The following is an 11,448-nucleotide window of genomic DNA, read 5'->3' on the forward strand; positions in this document are numbered from 1 at the left end:
GCCGCCACCAAGGGCGTGACCTTTGACGTCAGGGCTCCGCCTTCACAAAGCAGAACGGCGGGCTCCGCCTTTCCAAGATGGCGACACTCGTGGGACCGGAAAGCGTTCATGAATTTCGCCTTTACCCTGCCTCCGAGAGTGTGCCCGCCCCTTCCGGCGTTTCCCGCGCGGCGCGAGGACGTTGCACGGGTCCTCCCCTAGCCCGCCTCTTCCGGTTTCTTGAGTCGTGTGTGTCCGCGACGGTAGTGACGCGTATTACCGGGAGAATGGCGGACGCCGGCTTACGCCGCGTGGTTCCCAGTGACCTGTATCCCCTCGTGCTCGGCTTTCTGCGAGATAACCAGCTCTCGAGCGTGGCCAATAAATTCGTCAAGGCAACAGGCGCTGTGAGTCCGGGGCTTGGATCTTGGGCTGGGCTGGGATCACCACAGGGCTGCGGGCCCTGACATACTTAGGTCTGCAGGTAGGGAGGTCTGCGGGGTCCGCCAGACTAATGACTGCCAGGTCTTTGTGCCGAGCTCTCGGCGGTTGGCGGAAAGCCTGGAGTCTTGGTATCACTTCCGCGAGGTCTGACTACTTAGCCCTGACTCTTGCTTTTTTCTGGTGAGAGATGAGGCGGTGGCAGCGTGGGACCCTCGTGGCCTAGGTCACGTAGCTAGCAGAGTGCGACCGGGCTGGAGCGCCTTGTCCCACCGGAGGCATTAGAGGCTCCTGGTACCTTCATTGGGCTTTTATGTTCGCTAGTGCCAAGCGTGAGTTGAGTTTAACTCAAACGAATTTACCCAGGATTCAAATAGAATTGCTTTAGAAATAATGAAAGCTGAAAAAAAGTGAAAGTGTTAGTCGCTGAGTCGTGTCCGATCTGCAGTCCCATGGAGAAGCCTACCAGGCTCCTCTGTCCCTGGAATTCTCCCGGAAAGAATACTGGAGTGGGTAACCTTTCCCTGCTCCGGGGGATCTTCCAGACCCAGAGCTCTAATATGGTCTCCCGCATGCGGGCAGATTCTTTACCGTCTGAGCCACGAAGAAGCCGTTAATGAAAACTTGGATTTTTGTTACTAAAGAAAAAAATGAACGGGAGTAGAAGCAGGGTTGAGCATCATAACTACCAAGCAAGTGTAGAATCGTTGACTTCCGGCATCAGACAAGTAGCTTTGGGAACAGTCTCTGCCACTTTAAAAGTGTATGATCCAGGCAGCTTGCTTAATCTCTTTGAATCTGTTTCTACTTCTATGATCATGTCATCATTCACTTTATAGGATTTTTGTGAATTTTAATAACATGATATATGCAGAGTGGTGCCTGCACCAGTGCCTGATGCTCAGAAAGCATCAATGAGTGGAAGTTGTTTTCTTGGTTATGACACCTTCAGTTCAGTTCAGTCGCTCAGTCGTGTCCGACTCTTTGCGACCCCGTGAATCACAGCACACCAGGCCTCCCTGTCCATCACCAACTCCCGGAGTTCACTCAAACTCATGACCATCGAGTCGGTGATGCCATCCAGACATCTCATTCTCTGTCGTCCCCTTCTCCTCCTGCTCCCAATTCCTCCCAGCATCAGAGTCTTTTCCAGTGAGTCAACTCTTCGCCTGAGGTGGCCACAGTATTGGAGTTTCAGCTTTAGCATCAGTCCTTCCAATGAACACCCAGGATTGATCTCCTTCCAGTGAACACCCAGGATTGATCTCCTTTAGAATGGACTGGTTGGATCTCCTTGCAGTCCAAGGGCCTCTCAAGAGTCTTCTCCAGCACCACAGTTCACAAGCATCAATTCTTCGGTGATCAGCTTTCTTCACAGTCCAACTCTCACATCCATACATGACCACGGGAAAAACCATATCCTTGACTAGACGCACCTTTGTTGGCAAAGTAATGTCTCTGCTTTTTAATATACTATCTAGGTTGGTCATAACTTTCCTTCCAAGGAATAAGCGTCTTTTAATTTCATGGCTGCAATCAGCATCTGCAGTGATTTTAGAGCCCCAAAAGATAAAAGTTTGACATTGTTTCCACTGTTTTTCCATCTATTTCCCATGAAGTGGTGGGACCAGATGCCATGATCTTTTTTTTCTGAATGTTGAGCTTCAAGCCAACCTCTTCACTCTCCTCTTTCACTTTCATCAAGAGGCTTTTTAGTTCCTCTTCACTTTCTGCCATAAGGGTGGTGTCATCTGCATATCTGAGGATATTGATATTTCTCCCGGCAATCTTGATTCCAGCTTGTGCTTCTTCCAGCCCAGCGTTCCTCATGATATACTCTGCATATAAGTTAAATAAGCAGGGTGACAATATACAACCTTGACGTACTCCTTTTCCTATTTGGAACCAGTCTGTTGTTCCATGTCCAGTTCTGACTGTTGCTTCCTGCCCTGCATACAGGTTTCTCAAGAGGCAGGTCAGGTGGTCTGGGATTCCCATCGCTTTCAGAATGTTCCACAGTTTATTGTGATCCACACAGTCAAAGGCTTTGGCATAGTCAGTGAAGCAGAAATAAATGTCTTTCTGGAACTCTCTTGCTTTCTCCATGATCCAGTGGATGTTGGCAATTTGATCTCTGGTTCCTCTGCCTTTTCTAACACCTGCTTGAGCATCTGGAAGTTCACGGTTCACATATTGCTGAAGCCTGGCTTGGAGAATTTTGAGCATGACTTTGCTAGTGTGTGAGATGAGAGCAATTGTGTGGTAGTTTGAGCATTCTTTGGCATTGCCTTTCTTTGGGATTGGAATGAAGACTGACCTTTTCCAGTCCTGTGGCCACTGCTGAGTTTTCCAAATTTGCTGGTATGTTGAGTGCAGCACTTTCTCAGCATCATCTTTAGGATTTGAAATAGCTCAACTGGAATTCCATCACCTCCACTAGCTTTGTTCGTAGTGATGCTTTCTAAGGCCCACTTGACTTCACATTCCAAGATGTCTGGCTCTAGGTGAGTGATCACGCCATCGTGATTATCTTGGATGTTCTAAAAACAAGCAAAAGGAAGATGACCAGGAATGTGAAAGGTTTGGAATCTCCATCTCAAGGAGAGCAGACAAGACTGCACAAAAAAACACCTTTAAGATAGAGTGGAGTGGTGTGGTAGTCCTTAAAATTGAAAGGGTTAGTCACTCAGAGGTGTATGACTCTTTGGGAGTCCATGGACTGTATCCTGCCAGGCTCCTCTGTCCATGGGATTCTCCAGGCAAGAATACTAGAGTGGGCTGCCATTCCCTTCTCCAGGGGATCTTTCCAACCCAGGGATCAAACCTGAGTCTCCTGCATTGCGGGCATATTCTTCACCATCCTAGCCAGCAGGGAAGCTCATATGGTAATCCTTAGTGGTCATAGTCTTTGACTAAGAAGGTAGGCTTGTTGTTTGTCATAGAATCAGGTTACAAAAGCTATAAATCAGATCAGCCTCAAAGGGCTTCCTTAGGCTGAGATAGCCTGCCACATGTGATCTGATAGAACTGCTTTCATATTGGAACTGTTCTGAATTGACTGTTAGAGGCTGCAGAGAGTGTTTCCACATCCGGCTGGATGGAATTGGGCCTTTCAGAATCAGAAATCTTTTTTATGTGACAAAAGCTAATCTTTGTGGAGGGCATAGTAAGGGCCAGATGCTAAGCCCTTTATGTACATTATCTCATTCTCTGAACAACTTAGTGCTGTATAGTATTATTTGTCTTACAGGGAAGAAAAACAGTTTTGAAAGATCAAGTGATTTACTCAGGGTCACACATTACTAACCGGCAGAAGTAAGTTTCATACCTCATCTAACTTTGAGCCTGTACTCTTGTATATACTGTAATGGCTTGCCATTTTTTTTGGACACCAACTCATAATTCATAAGCAGTGTAATTAACAGCTGAATGCAGTTCTGCACTGAATAATTAGCATAGATTTTTACTAATCTTCTCTTGATGGTTGATTTCCAGTGATTTGGAATTATAAACCAGGTTGCAGCAAACATCTTCCTGTGTAGGTGTTTGTGTCATGGGTAAGAATAAATTCCTGTATAGTATACTGCTAGAATAAAGGGAATGCACGTTTTTAAAGGCTTTGATAAATAGGATTGACAGGCAGGGGAATAGATGATGCCAGAAACTACAGGAATAACCCAAGTTTTTGCTACCAAAAATTTGGAAATACATAAATAGAATATTTTTCTCCTAATTTATGAAAGTAGGAGAAACCTTCAGAGATGTAATATTTGTATCAGATAGAGCAGACAAAATAAGTGACTTTTAATGAGAGAGTAACACAAAATTTGAACTCCCATAGAATAACCAGGATAAAACTTTCTTACCCTGCTTTCTCTCTTTTCTCTTATAGACCCAGCAGGATGCCAACGCCTCTTCCCTCTTGGATATCTATAGTTTCTGGCTCAAGTAAGTCTTCTCTTTGCCAATGTGGCTGTTTTCTCCCTGCGAGTAGGCTGGGCTGTGTTCTTTGGTTTGAGAAGGTCCTGTTCCCCAGAAGTTAGCCTAATCTGCCTCAGCAGGTCCACCAAGGCACCAAAGCGGAAGTTACAGGCAAATGGACCAGTGGCTAAGAAGAAGACTTCATCCAGTGACAGCAGTGAAGACAGCAGTGAGGAGGAAAACCAGGGGCCTCCAGCTAAGAAAGCTGGTAAGGCCCAGCAGGGAGTTGTGGTTCCAGGAAGAGGATTTGTAGTCTCCTAGTACTAAATGGCTGATTCTTACCAGGACCCATATTTTTGTTCAGCTGTACCTGCCAAGCAGGCCAGTCGGCTTCAGCATCCTGGAAAGGCTGCAGTCAAAGCATCAGAGAGCAGCAGCAGCAGCAGTGGAGAATCCAGTGATGATGAGGAGGAAGAAGACAAAAAGAAAAAGCCTGCTGAGGTTTGTAGCTTTGGGGAGGAAAGGAATTGGTTAAGGGATTGGAAAGAGGAAACCTAAAATCTTTGCTTTTAGCCTGGTAGTGGTGGTCATACAACAACAAATTATTACGAGGTCTTTCAGAGAGGTTGTAGAAATACGAAGTTTGGAAAGGATTTTGTCAGGTAAAAGTTGAACCCTGAATCTAGAGGAAATTCGGTCCATTCTGCATCCCTGACAGTATTGGGTTTCTCTGGGACACTGTCAAGGACTCCAAGAGTAAAAGATGTTTTGTGGACAGGTGCAGGGAACTCTAAACAGAGAATGGCAGGAACAAGGCCTAAAAAAGGGAACACCTAGGGAGCTTGCTTTTGTATCTTAGGATGTCCTTTGGGTGCCCTAAAACTCTTGCTTATTCTCCTGGCTTTTCTAACAGAAGGGAGTTAAGCCGCAGGACAAGACAGTCAAAGCTCCTCCTAAGAAGGCCCAGAGTTCTGATTCTGATTCTGACTCAAGCTCAGAGGACGAGGCACCAAAGAACCAGAAGCCAAAGACAACACCTGTGGCAGTGAAGACTCAGGCTAAAGCCCCAGCCAAACCAGGTATTGTTTTTTTTTCCTAAGAGGCTGGGCTGGGGACCAGGTTGATCAGGTTGTGTAAATTCCTTATTCACCACAGGGATGAAATGGCTCTGGTTGTTGAACACGAGGTATTGACTGGTGTCATTTTTAAAATTAGGGACTAATAACTACAGAAATGGCTTCCCTGGTGGCTCAGACAGTAAAGAATCTGCCTGCAATGCAGGAGACCCAGGTTCGATACCTGGTTCGTGAAGATCCACTAGAGAAGTGAAAAGCTACCCACTCAAGTAGGCTTGCCTAAGGAATCCCCATGGATAGAGGAGCCTGGCAGGCTACAGTCCGTGGGGTTGCAAAGAGTCAGACATGTCTGAGCAGCAGCTAACACTTTCACTTTTTTCAACTATAGAAATAGTGGGCAATGAGGGAAAACATGTTTAAGAGACTTCAGAAAGTGAAAGTGAAGTTGCTCAGTCATGTCTGACTCTTTGCGACCCCATGGACTGTAGCCTACCAGGTGTCCGTGGGATTCTCCAGGCAAGAGTACTGGAGTGGGTGGCCGTTTCCTTCTCCAGGAGATCTTCCCAACCCAGGGATCGACCCCCGGGCTCCCGCATTGGAGGCAGACACTTTACCATCTGAGCCATTTGCGTCATAAAATTTTTTGGAAGACAGGTTTATTTCTGAACTTGGGCAGGAAATTTATCCTTTGATAATGCAGTAAACCACAGCTTTCACCTTTATGCTTGTTCCAAAGGCAAGAGAAGTGACAGACTCCTAAGTTCTAAGCTAACAGGAGGAGGCTTTTATAGCCATTTAATATCTTGGTACTCCTTTTTTTTGATGTTCATTAGTTCATGTCTTTTTTTTTTTTTTAAGAAATATTTATTTAATTTATTTGGCTGCACCAGATCTTAGTTGGTGCATGTGGGGTCTAGTCCCCTGACCAGGGATCGAACCCCCAGCTCCCTACATTGGGAGCATGGAGTCTTAGCCACTGGACCACCAGGGAAGTCCTAGTTCATGTCTGTTTAGAAAATATTTTTATTTGTTTTTGGGTGCACTCGGTCTTTGCTGTGTATCGGCTTTCTGTAGTTGAGGTAAATGGAGACTGCTCCCTTGTTGCAGTGTACAGGCTTCTTACCGTGGCTTCTTTTGTTGCAGAGCACAGGCTGTAGAGTGTTGGGGCTTTGGTTGTGTGGGCTCAGTAGTTGTGGCACCCAGGATTAGTTGTCCCAGGGGATTTGGGATCTTCCCAGACCAGGGATTGAACCTGTGTCTCCTGCATTGGTAGGTAGGGTTTTTTTTTTTGTTTGTTTTTTTACCACGGAGCCATGAGGGAAGGCTGGCAGGTAGATTCTTAACCACTGGACCACCAGGGAAGTCCAGCTCAAGTCTGTTTTTTAACGAGTATACAATTACTTGTCTTGTAGTTTGTTGAAACAATAGATCAGACAACGTTTGCCACAATAATGTACGTCAGAGTGGTTGGCTGTAAAAACTCAAGCCCAGCTATCATCTGAAGGATATTCTCATCCACCTTATGGTATTTCAGACAGCCAGCTAGCTTAGTCTTCTTTCTCTTATGCTTGTTCTTGGGACTTATGTAAGAATTCTTCCTTAGCACCATCGTGAAGTCCCAACAGTAAGGTGAAATGTGGACTCCTTTTGAATTTTGTAGTCGAAGTACATCCATGTTCTAGTTGCTTGCCAGCAAAGATCAATCTTTACTAGTCAGGAAGAATTCTTTTTTATCTTGGATTTTGGCTCTTCGTTTTCTGTTGTAGCTGAGGGTTTGACCTCAAGAGTGATGGTCATTCTTCTCAGGATCTTCATGAAAATCTGCATCTTGGCGGCAGTGCCACTGAAAGTGGCGGGTCCAAAAACTGTGTTTAAACTCATGGTATTTCTATTTTCTTAGGTATATCAGTTCGGCCAGCACCTAAAGTCTCCAACGGCAAAGCAGCTAGTAGTAGCAGCAGCAGCAGCAGCAGTGATGATGACTCAGAGGAGGAAAAGGCAGTAGCCACCTCTAAGAAGGTATAGGTCTTAATTTCTACCAGGGAAGAGGGGACAAGGGGGTGGAAGTCCTCCATTTCCTGGAAGGATTCGTTGGGTCAACATTTTCCTGTGGTAATTGATTTTCTCTGTGTGATGCAGACTATACCTAAAAAGCAAGTTGTGGGTAAGGCCCCAGTGAAAGCAGCTGCCGCACCTGCCCAAAAGAGTTCCAGCAGTGAAGACTCCTCCAGTGAGGAGGAGGAAGAGGAGCAGAAGAAAAAGCCCATGAAAAAAAAGCCAGGTGACTGAACACAGGGAGTCAAGCTACCACTGACCAGGGCCCAAAGGCAGGAGGACCTCTGCATTCACCACATGCACCTTGACCTGACAACTGGCCTATCCCAGAGATAGGAGAAAGCCTAAGGTTGCCTTTTGTAACTCAGAAATGGCATGCCATCGTCCCTGCCCTAGTCTGTTAGGAATGAGTCACTAATCGTAGCCCACCCTCAAGGGAAAGGGAATTAAGCTCCATTTCTAGAAGGAAGTGGTATCAAAAGATTTGTGTTCATATTTTATCACACTGTCCCTTTTAAACAGGTCCCTATAGCTCAGTCCCCCCGCCTTCTGTTCCCCCACCCAAGAAGTCCCTGGGAACTCAGTCCCCCAAGAAAGCTGCAGAGAAGCAGCAGACTGTGGAGAGCAGTGAGGAGAGCAGCGATGAGTCTGGTGAGTCATCTTCTATGGTGAGTGGGTCTGGGAGTGTGTGAGGAGTAGGGAAGGAAATGCTTCTGTTCCCTTCTGCTTTTCTCTGAAGCACCACAGGGCTAATGCTCTATGCGGGTCTTTGCATCCTTCTTGTTTTTGGCTGTCACATGTCTTGTGGGGGTCTCAGTTCCCTGACCAGAGATTGTACCCTGGCCATGGAAGTGAAAGCCCAGAGTCCTAACCACTAGGCCACCAGGGAACTCCCTACACTTCTTTTTCTTGCCTCTGGTGGGACTCTGGACCCAGCCTAATGCCATTGCTTCTCTCCAGATTCAAGTTCTGAGGAAGAAAAGAAACCTCCAGCTAAGGCAGTCATCGCCAAGGCAGCTACTAAAGCGGCTCCAGCAAAGAAGGCAGCAGAGAGCTCTTCAGACAGCTCAGGTAAGGATGGTGTAGCGTAGGAGGCCCTCAGGGCGATGGTAGCTCCGAGGGCCCCCTTTAGCCTGATTCCGGGACCTATTCACTCTAACTTCCCTGTCTAGACTCCAACAGTTCTGAAGATGAAGCTTCTGCCAGGCCAGCTGGTACCATCAAGAATCCCTCAAGTAAACCAGCCGCCACTCCCAAGCAGGCTGCAGGCAGTGGCCAGAAGCCTCTAACCAGAAAGGCTGACAGCAGCTCCAGTGAGGAGGAGAGCAGTTCTAGCGACGAGGAGGAGACGAAGAAGACTGTAGCCACCCCTAAGTCCAAGGCGACAGTCAAGGCAGCCCTGTCTTTGCCTGCCAAGCAGGCCTCTCAGGGTGCTGGGGGCAGCAGCTCGGATTCAGACAGCTCCAGCAGCGAGGAAGAGGAAGAGAAGACACCTAAACCCCCAACTAAAAAGCCACGGAAGGAGGTGGGAGCCGTAGCCCCTTCCAAACCAGCCTCCGTGAAGAAAGCAAAGGCCGAGAGCAGCAGCACGTCTTCCTCTGATGACTCCAGTGAGGAGGAGGAGAAACCCAAGGGCAAGGGCACTCCAAGACCACAGGCCACCAAGGCCAATGGCACCTCTGCACTGACTGCCCAGAATGGAAAAGCAGACCGGGGCAGCAATGAGGAGGAGGAGGAGAAGAAAAAGGCAGCAGTGGCGGTTGCTAAGCCAGGTCTGTATCCAAAAAACCTGCCTCCTGGTTTTGTCTCCTAAACCAGAATGGGCTGTACTCTAGAGGAGTGGATTAGGGAGCCAAAGCCCCTGACCAGCTTCCAGTTAGTTGGAAGGCCCTCAGTGTGGGAGCCTGGGAGGATGGGACAGGAAACTGGTTTCCTGAGTCTGGCTTTCTGTTCTGTAGGTTCAGAAAAGAAGAAGAAGAAGAAGAAGAATGAGGCTGCTAAGGAGGCAGAGACTCCTCCAGCAAAGAAGATAAAGCCTCAGACCCCCAACACATTTCCTAAAAGGAAGAAGGTAAGTTGTCTTGTTTTCCTCTCAGGAGCCAGCTTTTAGAGTAGACAAAAACTGCAGATCATCTGGACAGCTCTTTGCCTGGCCTGGCACACACGCTTGAGTATGTAGCTCAGGAGGGCCTTTTTATTCCATGACTGCTCCATCCTGAATTTCCTATTCCATTCTTCCCCAGGGAGAACGAAGGGCATCCTCCCCATTCCGAAGGATCAGGGAAGAGGAGATCGAGGTGGATGCTCGAGTGGCAGACAATTCCTTTGACGCCAAGGTGAGGAGAACGAGGGGTTTTCACCATCCTTGAGGGGGTGGGGTGGAGTGGGAGAGAGTACAGTGTTTGGTCCTGGTTGATAGGTTCTCTGGGTTTGAGTTGCCTGGAGCAAGAAGAAATGACAGGGCCCTGGGGTTGCCCTCTGTGTGCTAACCACCTCTTTCTGCTTACCAGCGGGGTGCAGCTGGAGACTGGGGGGAGCGAGCCAATCAAGTTCTGAAGTTCACCAAAGGCAAATCCTTCCGGCATGAGAAAACCAAGAAGAAGCGGGGCAGCTACCGGGGAGGCTCCATCTCTGTCCAAGTCAACTCTGTTAAGTTTGACAGCGAGTGACCATGGGCCGTCTATGGCACAGCAAGGGTGATGATCTGAGCCCACTCATCGTCCCCAGTGGACCTGGGAATCCTAGGCTCTATCAGGGGAGGGTCTTGGTGAAGAGAGCAGTTTAGAATAGGTCTGAAGACTCTGCACTGTAACACCCTCTAAGGTCTTTTTTGTGTTCGTTGTTTTGTACAGATTTGTTTTTTGAGTGTTGGATAGCAAGGACAAAGAGTGTTCATTTTTAAGGAAAATTTTAGTTGTCATTCCCTCCATGTTCTGTGAAAGTCTTCATACTGAGAAATTTGTATATTTTCTATTAAATCATTTCTTATTGATTTTTGTTGTGGTTTTCAGAGGTGGGTTCCCACAGATTAAAATCTTAGCTGTCTCCCAAGACTTGGTAAAGGTCACATGTAAGAATTTTTATAATTGGAGAACTCGGCCTATGTGAGTGCTTGTGTCCACTTTTCATCCTTCCTACCCCTCAGAGTCCTGATGAGGGGCAGTTAACATTAACCATTGTTAATGTATATAATTAAGCATGAGCTATGTACCTCATTCATGGGGTCTAGGACTGAAATCTTCAGCCAGCATGGACTTACCTACTTTGGAGGATAAAAGTCATTGTTTTATTTCAGACAAAATTCTAATGTGTGAATACCCTGGGGTCAGTCTGGATATTTTTTTTTTTTTTGTATTTTTATTATCACATAATGTTTGCAATATATGTTTATTAATTTAAAAGCATAAACTTTTTTATTGTTCAAAGATAATTTTTGATTGGCTTCTGAGGACTATATCTTCTCAATTTTTTTACATTTTAGAGCACAAAATTTAATCTGAAAAGCACATATCACTTGATATTCCTGTCTTGGTAGTGTGGTGACACAAAATAGTTTGATTAACTTCTTACATGTTTGGGAGTCACTGGTCAAGAAAGTGAAGGAAGAAATCAATAATGAAAAACCTCAGTCCTCAGTAGGAATTAGGTTACATTAGTCAGGTGAATTTATAGGTAATCTCCGTATATGTTAATGGAGAGGAGAACAACCTTTACAAAGCATTTTATCTGATATTGAGTTAGAGTGGGGTTGGGAGAGCATTCTAACAGGGTTATTGTCTTGTAGTTGGTACATGGGAGCAACTCACATGCCCCCTTTAGAACCTCAGTATCAGTGGAGGTAACAATAAAAAAAACCTGTGAGCAGAGATATGGCTCTTGGCCATGCAGGCTGATTGTAGAACTGTAGGAGATTAATGTTTGCAGTGCTCAGCCAGGGCAAGTGAGGAGGAAAGTTGAGTTCTCCAGTCTCTCCAAG

At 46.5% G+C, this 11,448-nt stretch overlaps 1 protein-coding gene and 1 pseudogene across 2 annotated transcripts; one reads left to right on the forward strand and one right to left on the reverse strand.

Moving 5' to 3' along the window:
* The first annotated feature begins 218 nt into the window (after window positions 1-218).
* NOLC1 (nucleolar and coiled-body phosphoprotein 1) lies at window positions 219-10,464 on the forward strand. 2 transcript variants are annotated; one of them, XM_055424791.2, is made up of 13 exons: window positions 219-386; window positions 4,313-4,368; window positions 4,479-4,609; window positions 4,706-4,842; window positions 5,255-5,420; window positions 7,318-7,436; window positions 7,557-7,698; window positions 7,995-8,123; window positions 8,433-8,543; window positions 8,645-9,244; window positions 9,431-9,543; window positions 9,716-9,808; window positions 9,983-10,464. In XM_055424791.2, exons 1-13 carry the CDS (start codon window positions 267-269, stop codon window positions 10,139-10,141), a joined length of 2,076 nt encoding a protein of 691 aa, XP_055280766.2. In that variant the 5' UTR covers window positions 219-266; the 3' UTR covers window positions 10,142-10,464. The 2 variants fall into 2 exon arrangements, with proteins under 2 accessions (XP_055280766.2, XP_055280767.2); XM_055424792.2 differs by having other exon boundaries at window positions 4,482-4,609.
* LOC148776016 (ubiquitin-ribosomal protein eS31 fusion protein pseudogene) lies at window positions 6,815-7,244 on the reverse strand (annotated as a pseudogene).
* Window positions 10,465-11,448: the final 984 nt, after the last annotated feature.

Source organism: Moschus berezovskii, chromosome 12, assembly GCF_049115385.1.
Source record: "Moschus berezovskii isolate FMDL1 chromosome 12, NW_MosBer_1.0, whole genome shotgun sequence".
In the NCBI taxonomy this organism is placed as follows: Eukaryota; Metazoa; Chordata; class Mammalia; order Artiodactyla; family Moschidae; genus Moschus; species Moschus berezovskii.